Source organism: Acromyrmex echinatior, chromosome 12 (genome assembly GCF_024713525.1).
Source record: "Acromyrmex echinatior isolate Ae372 chromosome 12, ASM2471352v2, whole genome shotgun sequence".
In the NCBI taxonomy this organism is placed as follows: domain Eukaryota; kingdom Metazoa; phylum Arthropoda; class Insecta; order Hymenoptera; family Formicidae; genus Acromyrmex; species Acromyrmex echinatior.
In genome coordinates, this window is record NC_141863.1 from 236,283 (window position 1) to 252,431 (window position 16,149).

The 16,149-nt window shown below is 30.4% G+C and overlaps 3 protein-coding genes and 1 pseudogene across 6 annotated transcripts in view; 2 read left to right on the forward strand and 2 right to left on the reverse strand.

Moving 5' to 3' along the window:
• Positions 1 to 1,577, reverse strand: part of LOC147907688 (uncharacterized) — a 70,207-nt gene extending 68,630 nt beyond the window's left edge. For both annotated transcript variants that reach the window (XM_087411855.1, XM_087411856.1), the window contains exon 1: positions 1,422 to 1,577. In XM_087411855.1, the coding sequence (XP_087267981.1) occupies positions 1,422 to 1,483 (62 nt within the window). In that variant the 5' untranslated portion in view covers positions 1,484 to 1,577. The remainder of the gene's footprint in view (positions 1 to 1,421) is intronic.
• The window catches only part of LOC147907684 (uncharacterized), a 130,253-nt gene extending 122,181 nt beyond the window's left edge, over positions 1 to 8,072 (reverse strand). Inside the window, exon 1 of the mRNA XM_087411853.1 lies at positions 7,397 to 8,072. The gene's annotated coding sequence lies outside the window, so the exon portion shown is untranslated. The remainder of the gene's footprint in view (positions 1 to 7,396) is intronic.
• On the forward strand, positions 3,627 to 6,081 carry LOC147907694 (uncharacterized; annotated as a pseudogene).
• Positions 8,073 to 9,182: 1,110 nt separating the features above from the next.
• hop (tyrosine-protein kinase hopscotch) lies at positions 9,183 to 15,974 on the forward strand. Of its 3 annotated transcripts, XM_087411834.1 has the most exons (15): positions 9,183 to 9,289; positions 9,606 to 9,841; positions 9,932 to 10,191; positions 10,977 to 11,278; positions 11,354 to 11,713; positions 11,894 to 12,106; positions 12,191 to 12,468; positions 12,577 to 12,904; positions 12,975 to 13,131; positions 13,198 to 13,319; positions 13,414 to 13,567; positions 13,673 to 13,997; positions 14,253 to 14,671; positions 14,778 to 15,106; positions 15,282 to 15,974. In XM_087411834.1, the coding sequence occupies exons 3-15, from the start codon at positions 10,078 to 10,080 to the stop codon at positions 15,601 to 15,603; spliced, it is 3,423 nt and encodes a 1,140-aa protein (XP_087267960.1). In that variant the 5' UTR covers positions 9,183 to 9,289; positions 9,606 to 9,841; positions 9,932 to 10,077; the 3' UTR covers positions 15,604 to 15,974. The 3 variants fall into 3 exon arrangements, with proteins under 3 accessions (XP_087267960.1, XP_011065995.2, XP_011065996.2); XM_011067693.2 differs by lacking the exon at positions 9,183 to 9,289 and having other exon boundaries at positions 9,701 to 9,841; positions 9,942 to 10,191; XM_011067694.2 differs by lacking the exon at positions 9,183 to 9,289 and having other exon boundaries at positions 9,712 to 9,841; positions 9,947 to 10,191.
• The last annotated feature ends 175 nt before the right edge of the window (positions 15,975 to 16,149 follow it).

Sequence of the window (16,149 nt, forward strand, 5' to 3'; positions counted from 1 at the left end):
ATTAATTCGTAGCGTTTTACAAGTGATGGGAAGTACTTTCATTAATATATTTTTTAATGCTCATGTGAAATAAATAACATTCTTTCATTAAAAAACGCTACGAATTAATTCCAACACCTAATAAAAATGCAATACGTGCAAGCAAAAGCATGGTAATGCATACATACATTAAATAAAATACATGAATTTTCTTATAAAAAAGTTTAACATTCCTTTTTTATTCTTATTTCCTGTTATTCATGCTACTTTCACTTTCATTGCTTGCGTACTTTCTCTGATAAATATTTCTGAGAAATCTATGTTGTTTAGATTTAGATCTCTAATGAATCTTTCTTTTAGATCGTACCATCGTCTAATATATATCCAGCTATTAAAGGAATTTTATCCTTACACATAGGATATGGGACACAACTGCAATTAAAATGACAAATTTTGGCCTCGAACAATCAGATCAACTCTATATACATTTTTTCCAATCAAGTTATACAAAATTGCACAGAAGTAAATATACGACAAGAAATAAATAATAAACAATTGTACATAAAAATTGTATTAAAAAATTAATGAGAAATAAACGAAATTGTTCACATATTTTTTAGGAATATTGCAACGTATTATTCTATATAATTTGCTTATATTTTTCTACGAGTCTAAATACAATACTTAAATTATATTTATAATAATACATAATGTATATATTTATATATATATAAAACGTAACATGTGTATTTATACATATAATAATAATTCTTTAATAATCTCAATTTATATTACCTAACCTTACATGGGAAAACTAATGAAATAGTAAGCCTTTTTTAAATATATTGTTTTAATATTCATTATTCACATTCCTAAATAAAAAACATCAATAACTTCAAATAAAACTATATATATCGTATTCTTGCATTTATTCAACATTCAAATAAACCACCATCAAAAACATCATATCCGACATCCGGTTTTACCCCACGATGGCTCGTTGTTGAATCTCTGTTATAGTATCTCTATCAGCAATGAATGAGGTTGTAAGAATAACAAATTGACCAATCACAGTTGAATGTGAGAAGAATAATCGACTATGGTCGATTTCACGCTAATAAACTGATCACTGATTAAAACTGAGATTACATCGGCCGGCTATCAAAATATAGGATGCGTTCAAGTTACATATGATATATCGTTTTATCCTTCTTTATTATTTGTTGAACAATAAATGATGCATCATGCACTTCATGCGGCACGCATTCATAATTCATAAATACGATAAAGTAGTTGACCTAGTAATCATCACATTAACCAAAACGCTTGACTTTGCAAATTTATATTTTTCAGGTTGAAAAGTGAGTGACTGTTATTTTAGGTTATTTTAAATCAATTTTTTGTGACGAATAAAAACGTCATTCTAAAATTTGTATACTTACTGCCATTGTTGAGAAGATCTTTCGTAAAAATTAGAAGGCGCAAATGTACGAATTATCGCCATGCCACCATAACGATTTGCCCAATAATCATATTGGGTTTGTCCCACAAATCGCTATACGTGTTTAATTATCGCACACACGAATGATGGAATGATTCAGCAGATATTTAAATTATATATATATATATATATATATAATTTAAATATCTGCTGAATCATTCCATCATTCGTGTGTGCGATAATTAAACACGTATAGCGATTTGTATGTGTGTGTGTGTGTGTGTGTGTGTGTGTGTGTGTGTGTGTGTGTGTGTGTGTGTGTGTGTGTGTGAGTGAGTGTGTGTATATGTATATTATAATTATATATTTTATAGTTTTTTATAAAATATATATAATATACAGGGTAGCCATATTCGACGGAAAGATCTGGCAACACTGTAACTTTTGACAGAGATGTTAGATCGAGTAACGACGTAGCGCCGTGATTGAAAAAAAAAACATCTTTCCGTCGAATATGGCCAACCCTGTATATATTTTTATACAATCAATCAATGCCTATTCGAGCAAACACTGGGTGACAATGTGCAAATAATTTATTCAAATAAACATATTAAATACGCAAACGTTTCAATCCTGATTTGGATTCTTATCAATGCTCCAAAATTATTGATAATATGCAGTCATCCAAAGATACCCTGATAGCAAAGTCTGCGGCGGCAGATTTTAAACAGAGCCTGTTATCAATTTTTTATTGCAGAAAGGCACCAAATTGTATATAGAATTTGTATTGTCTGACATTGTCAGCAAATTGCTACGAGAAATATAACAAAGCCTGCTAGATATACTATACCAGCAAATTGATAGCAGAAACCGAGCAAAGTCTTGTATGACATGACGGCAGATTGAGAGTAGATTGAGAGCAGAATCTGATTCGAGCAGACTCTGCTCGGTTTCTGCCACCAATTTGCTGGCATAGCTTGTCAACAGGCTTTGTCGACAAATTTAGCCGAACGCAGATGGCTATGTATTTTGTAGTCAAAATCTGATGGAGTTTGCTACCAATTTGGCCCCAAATTGCTATCAAGGTAGTAATGTAACAAGATCATCATACTTCCTGATATAATGATCATCGCAACGTTATAAAATTGTTCATACATCAAACGTCAAGACTCTTCGTTATTATTATTACAAATTTTCGATAAATATTAATAGCTGTTTCAATAGAAAAGAATCGTAAAATTAGTTTTTATTCGAGTAGTGCCGATCTCTGTTCTAGATATACAGTTATCGACATAGAAATAATCCAGTGATCGACATCCTTTATTTGCTTACATATCTATTTATCAACTCGCCTATGTTTATGACAATTACTGGTCTGTAGAATGTCTAGATAATTTTCAAATCTAATTTTTTTATTTGGATTTTGGATACATTATTCGATTTACAAGAATTTTTTCGGCCCACTTAGGCCCAGTAATCGACAGATATGGCGATTACTCGAACAACTATGTGCTTCGTTGAACCAATGCTTCAACGCCACGTAAAAAAAAACTATAAAATTTGTGAAAAAACTATGAAACAATAATTTATATGAAACAATATTGATGTACGTAAAATTGCGATCTCGATTTATATCTCGAAGCTCAATTTATCTCATGCAAGTTGCTTCATACTTCAAAATCACATGAGCTGTCAAAGAGTGTCTCTTAGGATGCAGTTACATAGTTTGATATTTTGCGCGTAATCAATCAGAGGCGTTCCGCGCTTTCTGTTACACCTATTTTAAAAAGTTGCGTATTGTGTAGTTTACGCAATTTTTGTGTGAGCGTGCAGATGGAACAGACATGGAGGCATCTGCAAGTTTTTTTTAAATATTATGATTCTTTAGTTTAAAATTTAGAAAAATACGTAAATTAACTATGCTATTTACTTTCTCGTATTTTTCTTTATTTCTGTACTTATTTGTTTCGTGTTAGCGTTCTTATTTCGTTTAATATACATGGTATAGATTATGTTTTATTTACTTTTTATTATAATATATATCTATTTTATATCTTTTTTAATTCTTTTAATATAAAATTTTGCATGTGAAAAATCTTCCAAAAGCGGCGATGATCCAGTCTGATTATGTATAGAAAAATAGAGAAGATTAATCTGCAAAGGATTAATTAGTTAATATAATTGTCTTTGTTTACAGTAAATCAAATGTGGTTATTGCGACTGGCTGATATCATAATATTGTGAAGATATATTGCAGCATTTTTGCTTTAAACGATATGATGAATATAAGAACGTTTTAAAATTGATGAAAATAATATTGCAACTATTAATTATTATAAATATGTACCCGTTACATGTATCATTTTGTATATTATATGAAATTCACTAATATAATTAAACTTTTTCGTGTGTTTACAATTAATAGATTAGACGTAAATGAATTATCTTTGAATGATTCTAACGAATTTGAAACGTCTTATTAGCGGTAGATCACCATTGTGCGATCATCGTTTAAATGTTAAAGAAAGATTTAAAGCAAAAAAAGTACTAGAGAAGAAGTAAAAAATATAATTAATAGTATGTATGTATAAATTTAAAAACTTAAACAATACAAAAAGATATAATAGGCTAATGAGAGTCAACAACGATAAACGGCGCAATTATCTAGTGAACAATCAATATTTAGATATTGGATTGATGTCTTCTTTATTTTGAACGTTTTTTTTCGACTTTGGAGTCCTCCTCAGCAAGAATGATACAAGTATAGTTAGCTGACATGTCCATAATGCCTAAGTCACTCGCAAATTGACAAAGCTGCAGCGTTGTTAATCATCATGGAACATAAAGCATTGCACTGAAGCTTTGTTGAACATATTAAAACTTAAAGAATTGTTAAAATCAAATATAAATCTCACATTTTATACAATACACGTTCGACGACGTATTACTCAGATGAGTCGAAACGTTCAAAATAAAGAAGATATCAATCCAACATTTGAGTATTGATTGTTCACTAAATAATTGTGCCGTTTATCGTTGCTGACTCTTATTAGCTTATTATATTTATCTTTTTGTATTGTTTAAAATTCGAGAGTCTTAATATATAATATATAATACAAAATATATAATATAATTATTGTTTTTGTTTAAAAACTTATATATACATTTATTCAGGACATGTCTTTGGAATGGAACTGAAATTGGAATTAATTTGTTTTACAGAAAATAGAAATCAAAGAAATAATTGTATAATTTCAATCTATTCCAAACAGTGCCATATACCCTAATATTGTTAAGAAATTATTATTAATAATTACTTATTAACAAAATTTTTATTGTTTTATTTAAAATTACTCGATAAAATTTATTTAAAGTAAGATTTAAAAATAATTGTTTATTAGGTAATTTGAGTATCAAAGACCTCCAGAAGAAATAGAAATGTCAGAGATTATTATATAAGAACAAAAAAAAAGAATATGTGCCGAGTGGATCTAATGCATTGTCAACAAATTTCAAATCGAATTATAAATTTCTTTATTTGATGAGACCTTTGGACGACACATTTTAGACTACAGCGTAAATATTGTATATTATATAAAATCATTTACATGTTAATATATTATATAATTAACATTTTACAGAACAATAAGCACGTTATCAAAGACAGTTGAAGAACAATCCTTAATACAAAAAGAAAAGGACAGTAAATAATTTTTCAGAAACATCAAATGTAGAGTTAGAGATATGTTCTAATGTAGCTTTAATAATTTTTCAGAAACATCAAATGTAGAGTTAGAGATATGTTCTAATGTAGCTTCAATTCGAAACCCTAATCTTTCATTGGCCTCAACTTCTATTGCATCAGCCAGAAAAAGTAAATATATATAATTACTTGCATATTACATTTGTATTATTTTTCAATTTTCTCTAAAGTTAATTCAATTCTTTTATTATTTTTTTTTACATTCTATTAGGTGTTGGAATTAATTCGTAGCGTTTTACAAGTGATGGGAAGTACTTTCATTAATGTATTTTTTAATGCTCATGTGAAATAAATAACATTCTTTCATTAAAAACGCTACGAATTAATTCCAACACCTAATATATTATCATGTTTTATTTTATACAATATAATAATTTTTGGCTTGTAGCCCTCTTTTTTCTTTGTTTTATAAAATTTATGAGCCTTATTACTAATTAGATATTTTAATTCAATTATGTTAACAGAACAAAAAAAAACAATGAGTCAGGACAGTTACAAACTGCCGTATTAGATATTTTAAAGATGCTTATTCCAGAACTAGATATCGTTGATGGCTTTTTAAGAACTATAGAAGCTTTATGCCGTTTATTATATCAAAAGAGAATTATGTTGGAAATTAAATTTCTTCAAATAGCCACAGCAGTAGAGTTTGAAAGCGAAAAAGCAAGTTTTTAAACTATTAACCAAAGATATTATTTAAAAAAACAAGAATGATGGTTGGCTCGGTTTTCGAGTATCGATCTCGTTAATTTTATTCCCGCATCCATATATGGATTCCCACATTATATATGGATTTTTATCTGTGATAAATTAACAGATAATGATAGAGCTTAAGCTCATGCCGTACAACATTTCCCCATGGTCGAGTACGGCTGACTTCAGCATAATGTATGCCTAAATCACAAAAAACCTCTTTACAAAGAATCTTATTAAGTTAGTAAGTTATTAAAGAGATACAAAGATTTAAAAGATTTAAATATAAGATATAAGAGAAAGTTGTATAATGATGTTATAAAAAATATTGAATTTGAAAAGCTATATATATTATTAAATTAAGAAAAATATAATAAATAATTATAATAAATTATAATTATAATAAATTGATCCACTATTGAGAGGAGCCTGTATATCAAAATTACAATAATCATTTTCTTGACATATAATTAAAATAATGAAGTATAAATATTAATATACCTGAATTATAACATGTTTTTCATCTCCTATACAATGTGGAAAATTCCACTTTTCTTCAAATTCTCTTACTATATTTTTCCAAAAGTCATTGTTAAATTCTGGAAAAACTTTATCTCGTAATGTCCAGATTGCTTCACAAGTTTCTAAAATTATTTTTTAAATGGTACTAGTTCGTATGCGAAATGCATACAAAAGACATTTCATGTTGTCTCCTATACCTAAATAAACAGATTTCCAGACGTGTATTTGGCGGAATTGGATCTCGAACACACTTTTGTTTTGTTATATGTAGCCCGACAATATTTAATAATTTTTCATGTTTTTATATTCATGCGAAAATAATTGATAAATTTTTTATCATTATGAAAATGCAATTCTCTAATAAGAGTTCCACTATACCGTCGCTTTTCGCTTGAAAAAATCGGATGAACCCAATATTTTCGTTTTTTGTGTCACTCATTCTCTTTGTACAGTAAAAAAAGAGTAATTAATTTTTTTTAATTTTATGAGTAACATTCTGTCTGCTTTATTTATTCTTTACTTTTTGTAAAGCAATAATAGATAATAATTCCGAATTCATTATTTCTTTTTACTCAACTTACGAAACAATAACATCAGAGGCATTCCGCGGTTTTTGTTACGCGGAATTAAATGTCCTTAATGCACATGGCACATAAAACGGCAGTAGCACATAGCATTTAACCAATAATTTTTCTATTCTGTTAAAATATTCGAACAAAAATACTACAAATGTTACAGATTGGTTACGCAAATATTTTTAACACAAATTTTGTGTTCATGTGAACGATAACATTTAAAACAGGTATAACAGAAAGCGAACGCCTCTGATTGGTTACGCGAAACGCATTACGCGGAAAATATCAATCTATATAACCGCATCCTTAACCTCACAATTTGATCGAAATCATACATAGGCTCGGTTGCTGTATATATTCGATTTAATCAATGGTGAATTCATACATTTACGAGTTTCGATAATAACACAACACTATAAATACCTCCTTGAAACTAATAAAAATATTAGTAAGCCATACGATCGACAGAAAGCACTAAAATACATCTTTAATACGTGAACTTGGCGATTACTTGTACGCTGATGATTTCTGAGCTAACTACCTTATATTTATGATCACAACATAATCCAGTCGTATCAGATTTTAACAGTCATGAATGTAAAAATAACTAATAACGAAATGTGGACTCCTAAAATCGAATCCTAAGCATTCTTGCTACTAAGGGTGAAATCACTCGGTCCGAATAGGGCTGCGGAATACAGAATGCATCATTGAAGCAACCAATCAGCGCTATTCCGCACTTTTCCATCACGCAAGTTTTGTGTGCTATATTCACATGCATCAAAGATTCAACATAAATATAATTTAAAAACTACTAACTTCATATTAATAATTTGCTTATTAGAATAAAATATAATTTATTTATTTTAAATTAAAAACAATTATATCGCTGTGTAGTATTTAATGTTTTACAATTAATATTTACCATTTCATGACAATTTTTTGAGCTTTAACGCATTTACTATCATTTTTCCGCATCGTGATTACGACAATCATGCGACTATGGGTACGGTCACGATGTTGCAAACGCTTTGAAGCATTTTTTAACTAGTTAATTTGTAAATTCTTTCTTCTAATTAGTCAAATGCTTCAAAATATTTGTAGCGAGACTTTAACCACAGCCTATATGCGACACTTCTGCGACATTTAAAGCCGGTTCTACATTAGTTGCAAGCCGATCGCAAGTTTGTTGCGACAGCCAATCTGAAGTTTGCATTTTGAAATCAACGCTTCATATTGGCTGTCGCAACAAACTTGCGATCGGCTTGCAACTAATGTAGAACTAGAACACTAGAAACGTAGGTATTCGCGTTCATTATTTTTATTTCTTTTCCCACTCCTTGCTCTATCCCTATTCCATCACTGAGCTGTAACATTATGATTATTACAAGTTATGGTTTGTATTTGCTGCTTGAAATTTCGCTCCTTTCATTCCATTTTTGCTCTCAAAATCAGTTATCTATCGTAATATTAGTGCAGGACCTGAAGAGTGTCTGGCATTCAGGTTATTTCTAGATAAGGTGCCAAATATGTATGTCAATTTAAAGAAAAGGATTGAAATTTCTGATCTGCAAAGAAGTGTAATAATGTTTATTCACAAGTCATGTGCAATATTTTACGGCAATACAGCAAATTGTCGACGAATATTATCCGCAGGAAATTTAAATAATCGAATACTTTTTTCTGATCTATTGATACAATTTACCGCAACGCAACAAGGTATTTTATAAATTTTTTTACCTTTGTTAATATTGGATCATCTAAAAAGTATCCGCGGTTTTTTGTCACTAGATGTGTGTTGATGGTCATATATCTAGTGACAAAGTACCGCGGATACTTTTTAGATGACCCAATATAATATTTCAGTTTTTTTACATCCTTCTTTTCGTCTCTTAATTTTATGGTAAAATTTCGAAGTGCAGAAATACATAAATACAAGTTTCAAGAAGTTACAAGGTTTCTAACAGCTGTAACCTATAACAATCGTAACGACCATAATCTTCTCAGCTCAGCGACGGGAACAGAGCAAGGAGTGGAGAAAGGAGTAAAAATGACGGATATGTGAATACTCACGTTTATATTACCTTAGTAGAATCGGCTCGACACAGCTTGTGCGACTATTGTAGACGAGACTTTAGGCCGCCCTCCCATGAGCGCAAATTTACAGCGAAACGGAACAGCAAGACCAATCACAATCGCAAAAGAAAATAGATTAATGACTGCAGAGTAATTATTTAGAATACGGACTGCATCTCCGATTTTGATGAAATTAGACTCATTTGACTTTATTAAGCGTTAAAGTTGATGATTATTGAGGTTAGGAAATCTGTCATGTGGAGTGTATAGACAGTAGTGCTTATTGATTCGAGGCACCTACGCTGCTCCAAAAAAAAACAAAAAAAAATAACATCCTACCTGCTTGGCTGCGTTCGGATTCCTATCTGGGTGCTCCCCGGATGTCATATCATCCTTGTTGTTTACCGAACGTTAAACAAGGATGACCCGAGGATCACCCAGATGGGAATCCGAACGCAGCCAAACGAATAAGATATATTATTTTTTTTACCCGTGGCACGGTAAAGGCTACATGTAGCACGATTATATGAATTAAATATCGATTTATCATTTCCAGCCTTGAAAAGTGGACGATGTACCCTAAGAAAACGTTGCTATGTAATTTATATCCACTTTGTCAGAGGGCATAGTGCGCGGTAGCATTTTGCGGTTACAGGTTTTAGGTCGTCATGTCCTCTCTCAAGTTTCCCTCTGGTTATACTGTAAAGATTTTCTATGCAAAAAATATCCAAATAGGAGGGCTCAGTAGTGTTGACCAATAGAATTGATTTGAACGTGTTTTTCATCAGAGAGGTAATAATATTAATATTGGACATTTTATTAATCATGGTATATGTATTATATTTTTATCATTAAACAACTTTAGACTTTAATAATCTTTAGTCTGCACAAGTGCAGAGTAATGCAGGTGACTGAATTCGCTATATTTATCACACATGGTAAACAAAAAACAAATTTGTGTGCGTTGGGTATCGAGGATTGCTGTAAGATGTAATATTTCTGATGAGACCGACGATTTGTAAATTAATATGGATGACGACCTGCGACTATCACATTATGTATACATTTATATGGCCAACAGGGATAAACCATTGAAATTTGCATTTACTGTTGGTGAAACCATCGAGTATCTGTGTATAAAGGTGTGAATGATTCTTTTTCTTTCAGTTAAATAAAACAGAATGGAATGTTATTGTATATTTTTATGGCAAAAATGAATATTTCTGACTTGACGATTTTGAAAACTACTTTGTATTAATCATATACCGTATTATCATCTTCATTATTGGATTTATAACAAGAAATTAGCTCTCTTGTCAATATTTATTTATTTGTGTAGAATAACAAATTAACAGTGACGTTATAGCAATATAATTATAATTTTCTGCTTAATGACAAACAAAACTGTTATGTACATATAAAATGTGTTATGTAACATTTATATTATTGTGCGAAAAATTTTTAATTGGTATAAGGTTACTGTTTGTATTCTATGGATTGATCAAAAGCCACTAACTGAAGAAGATACAATAAATATTCAAACTAATTTAGGAAATCTTATGTATAAGATCTACAGTATTATTATTTGTATTATAAAATTTTATTTGTGACACATGCACAATTACTGCTCTCTTCAAGACACACTGGCTATTGAATTATAATTATAGTTGTATGTTAATAAATCAAAATAAATTTGTTTAATCATATTATTTTTATTGATCTTTGTAAAATTATTAATAAATCTACATAATCTATTTTTATTAATTTTTTATTCTGTCAACAATTTGTACCTTTTTTATTATTTCTGCAAAATTAAATTTATTTTTCCGTAATATTTAAATAAATTTTGATTATAATCTTTTATTTTTATCCTTGTAAGCAAAGCAATCTTAATATTTTTTTAAAATTAAAACTATTTAACTTGTAGATATGCCATACTTTCAATATAAGTCCTTTAGCAAGACATCTGTTTGCACTGCAAAGTTATTCTTCAAAACTATGGTTCCCTTGTGGTCACATACTAGAAGAAGATTCAGAGAAGTACAGATTCAACTTTCGCTTGAGATTCAAGCCATCTAGTATGGACAGGCTGAGAGAAATAGATTTAAATGCATATAATTATTATTTTGAACAAGTTCGTAAGGATGTATTGGATAACAAAGTACCTGACATTGTTTATGAGAAACATAAACATGAATTAATTGGCCTAGGAGTTAGCGATATGTATAGGTAACGTACAAATCATTTTTCTTTGATAAAATATGGAATAAACGATTGTTGTTTATTACAATTTTTTCATTGCAGGGTAATGCTTGAAGAAGAACTCCCACGAGAAATTGTAGAATCAGAATATAAAAAATATATACCTAAAGAATGCATAAAAAGGCATGCCTTTTTTATTAGAAAACCTATTCACAATGCACTTACAAAATTATCTGGGTATGATGCTGCATATGTCAAGGAACAGTATTTGAAACAGTTTGAACGCATGGCTCCAAATTATCCATATGAAGAATACACAGCATTAATGGATAAAGATATTCCTAATCTAAGAGCTAAAGTCTTACTTAGGATTACCATAGAGCAAGTAAAATACTGTGAGATTGACATTGGTACATGGAAAACGATTTGTAGGATAGAGGATATATCCACTCTCTCTATAGGGTAATAACAAATATATGCAATATAACAATGTATTTCAGTATATTGGTTTTTCTTATTAATGTACAATCTTAAAACACAAGTTTAAATAATTTTTATGGTCCATATTAATAAAATATAATAAAAATAATGAATATACATTTATCTATATAAAAATAATGAATATATATTTTCATATTTTAGAAAGAACAACACTGTGTTAATTGGAAGGAGGACTGGTATACCATTGTGTGTACAATTTGATACAAAAGCGATTTTATTATCATTTGTATCTGCATTGGACGGTTATTACCGTTTATCTGTTAAGTGGAATTTTAATCTTTGTAGTGGTGATCTTAGTATTATTACGCCTTCTTTAGAAAGATTACAAAAATTAAGATGCCATGGACCAGTTGGGTAAGATGAATTTTACAAGATGAAAGAAAGTTCTTACATATGTAATATTTACATAGAATAATATTTACTTTAAAAATGTTTCAGAAAGGATTTTTCGTATACGAAGCTTAAAGAAAAATGTGCCAACGAGCCTGGAAGTTATATACTGCGCGAGAGTGAAACCGAGTATTGTGTTTATTACATCGACGTTTATAACAAAGATGGAACTATATCTTCGCAAGAAGTAGTAGAGACTAAACCTGATAAATTTGTAATGTCAAACAGTTCTCGAGTATACGAATCTTTGAGACATTTAATTTCTTCATTCCAAAATCCCAATGAATCAATATACTTTGGAAAATGCTTGGGATTTTCGGAATATGGTATATATTAAATTAGTCATATATGAATTGAATATATATATATATTTTATAAGAAAAATATCGATATTTTAGTATTTCATTTATATACAGAGAGAATTTATTTTCTAGATAAGTCTAAATTATTACTTTGCGCTTTGGAAAACATCATAAACGAAGTAGCGGCAGATGAGGAAATAATTACTACTCTATTGCAAGGTGGACCGCGATGCGTACCATGGAATGAATTGCAGGTATACAAAGCGATCGCAAAAAGCGACGAAGATTTGACTTGTTTCACGACAATGACGAGTTTGCATCGAGCTATATGGCGAGTTGCTAAAGGCAAGAAGCTCGAGGTTATGATGAAGATACTGAAGACGGAGGAGAATAATTATACCAAAGAATTTTTAGAATTGGTTGGCAAATGGAGCCAATTGCGTTCAGTAGCTTTAGTTAGGTAAATATCAGAAATCTTAGAAAGGTAATTAAATCGTAGAAGCGTGAAAATACTATGTTCTACTTTTCAGATTATATGGCATAACTGTAGCCCCGACGATCGGAATGCTACTCGAGCTAGTGAATTTGGGCCCGCTGGACAAGTACCTGTGCAGCAATAGTAAATCTGTATTAACAGTTGATATGGTAGAAGCCACCGTCTGTCTAGCAACAGCTCTATGGCATTTGGTAAATTTCTCCAAATATTTGTATCATATCTTAATGTTAATATCTTAAACATGCAAGAATATGTAGGAGGAGAATCGTGTAATTCATGGAAATATAAGATGCCGGAACGTTCTCGTACATTCACATACAGATAACAGCTTCATTGTCAAGTTGGGTGATCCTGGTCTCTTTACTTATACCGAGGATGAGTAAGTGAAGAAATAAAAATCTTGTTTAATTATATTCATATTGTTTTCTTTTCAAATAATATAAGGATCCACGATTTTTCGTTATTTTGCACAGCATATATTGGATACCACCAGAATGTTACACGGATTTTGCATCTGCAAAATATAGTCTTCAAGCGGATATATGGGCACTGGCGACGACCATTTGGGAGATATTTTCCAGAGGGGCTTCTCCACCCAAATATCACAAAACTCATACTGTTAAAATGGTATATTTATTACAAATAAAAATTTCATTACATTATTTTTTTACGCTGATAGAATTATTTTATTAGAAACTCTGATTGTAATGATTAAATGATATTGTTTTGCAGTATTATAAATGTGGAAACCGATTGCCTCCTCCTAAAGATTGTCCAAACGAAATCTATAAATTAATGTTGGAATGCTGGGGCAAAAATAATTCTATAGCAAGGAAACAACCTCAAGCTATTATGCGAGATATCAATCAGATCCTCTATGAAGTATATAACGCTCGTAGAACTCATACTTATGCTACTATATGCCCCAAGTTTTTCCGAGATGCTGATGGAAACAATGACGAGAATGGCAGTATTTATACAGAAGAAAGCAAATCGAATAGTGAATCGCAAACGAGTTTGGTCACTGATTACACTAATATTACTTGGAACGATCATAGTGAGTCGATTTAAATTTTTTTAATTGCAAAAGTAATTGATATTATTCTTGATGCTAGTTGATGTTATTTACGAAATAAAAATGTGATTAAATCATCTTTAGACGTTAGAATAATTATGATCTTAATTTCTTTATTGTAATACAAGTATATATATTGTCAGCATCAATACAAGTATATTGAGTTATATATAAGTAATAATATTTAATTGTGATAAGTGATATGAGAGTTAAGAATTAAATTAATTTCTTTAAAAGCTACAGAACAATTGATCAGCTATCAGAATCAAGACAGCAACATAGACGAATTGTCATTTTATTTGCGTTGGTTAAACAGCGAGTTGTACAAGATGCCATTTGCGGGTAATGGTAACGATTGTGGTCCGAGTTGCGAAGATAGCTCAGGCAAAACTAATAAAAGCAAAACCAATGACAAGGCTTGCAACAGTAAAGATAGTGCCCAATGGCAGCGTACTTATGAGATAAATGAAAATTTGGATGTGATCTTGCAAGGACGTATAGGCGAAGGCTTTTATGGTGAAGTATATAAGGGTACGCTCAGAAGACGGAATGGTAAGGAAGTTGATTCCGAACAGGATGTAGCCGTCAAGAAACTCAAGACGCAAGAGGACTCAGAAAATGTGCTTGATTTCGAAAGAGAAATTAAAATCATGGAGGTGAGTCATTGTTTTAAGAATCAATTGTTACTTTTTCAGGAATTGTATGTTTAAACTTTCTGTAAATTAATTATATTCATTGTTCTCTTTTTAAATTTATTTTTAGAGACTCAATCATCCAAACATTGTAAAAATTTTGTGCTCAGTGGACCGAATTCTGGTGATGGAATTTATTCAATATGGCTCGTTATTGAGTTATTTAAGTTCGCATCGGTACAGCCTTGCATATAAAACACTGTTAGGTTTTGCTCTGGACATCGTTGCAGGTATGGAGTATCTTGGTAGTATGAACATTGTTCATCGAGATTTAGCAGCGAGAAATATCCTAGTAGCGAACGAAGATCGAGTGAAAATCAGCGACTTCGGTCTTGCGCAAGTGATAGCTGCGAGTGATTATTATGTATTTAAAACTCTTCGTAATATTCCAATTAAATGGTAAGTATTATAAAAAATATATCATCTCTTTTCTCAATATTTTAACAATAATAAAATAAAATAACGTTTCACGTTTGAAAATATATATTACATAATATAATATTTTATATTTTCTCGCTAATTCTTTTCAGATTGAATTATTTTTTTTTATCAGAGAAATAAACAATTTTTTTAGGTATGCACCGGAGAGTTTGAGGCATAACAAATTTTCAACGCGTTCGGATGTGTGGTCATTTGGTGTGACAATGTACGAAGTTTTTAGCTATGGCGTCGATCCACAACTGTCAGTCAGAGTGGCTGAAAAAGAAATTTTAATGACGACTATAACGGACTTATCGAATGCGTTGGAACGTGGCCACCGTCTTCCTTGTCCAGATAACTGTCCACAAGAAATTCATAGAAAATTGATGTTATCATGCTGGCAATTGAATAGCCATGAGAGACCGATTTTTGCTACTCTACGCGAAGATATCGAGCAACTACTTTGTAATTATTAGAATACTTATGATTCTATGCAAATATTTTAAAAATATGACGTATCCCACTCGTGATTCTTACATCAATGGGAGATTCTTTGACAAATCTATAGTTAATTTATTTTTATGAAAAGTCGGTTTCATTCCTTTGTAAGATCTCTATAAAGAATTATGTGTAGGTCAATTCTATTTTTATATTTTTAGATAAAATTTTAAAGAAAAGTATTCTTCTATAAAAATTTTAATTAAAAAAATAGGAAATCAAGGAATCTGTCATTGGAAAATTAACAATATTTCCGATCTTTAAATCTTGTGTAGAAGAGATGTATCTAGTCGAAGATATTGTCGCCATTTTATTATATTACTGCGTGAAATATAGTGTTTAAGTACAATATCAATTTATTAATCCCGAAACCAATTATAGTTCTATCTCATATTCCTTTTACTCATAATTCTCCAATTAACTTCCTATAAATAAAGGCGTGACACAAGATGAAAATCAGGATCAAATTGTTGACTACAAATTGATTGCATTCACATTGAACTACTAACACTAAACACCTCGTT

What these genes read in the sequence shown, in the direction of transcription:
- hop (XM_087411834.1), top strand. Translation starts at nt 10,078, where the DNA reads ATGGATGACGACCTGCGACTATCACATTATGTATACATTTATATGGCC. An exon ending in GGAGTTAGCGATATGTATAG is followed by an intron (nt 11,279 to 11,353) that starts GTAACGTACAAA and finishes TTTTCATTGCAG; the next exon opens with GGTAATGCTTGAAGAAGAAC. An exon ending in TATTACTTGGAACGATCATA is followed by an intron (nt 13,998 to 14,252) that starts GTGAGTCGATTT and finishes TTTCTTTAAAAG; the next exon opens with CTACAGAACAATTGATCAGC.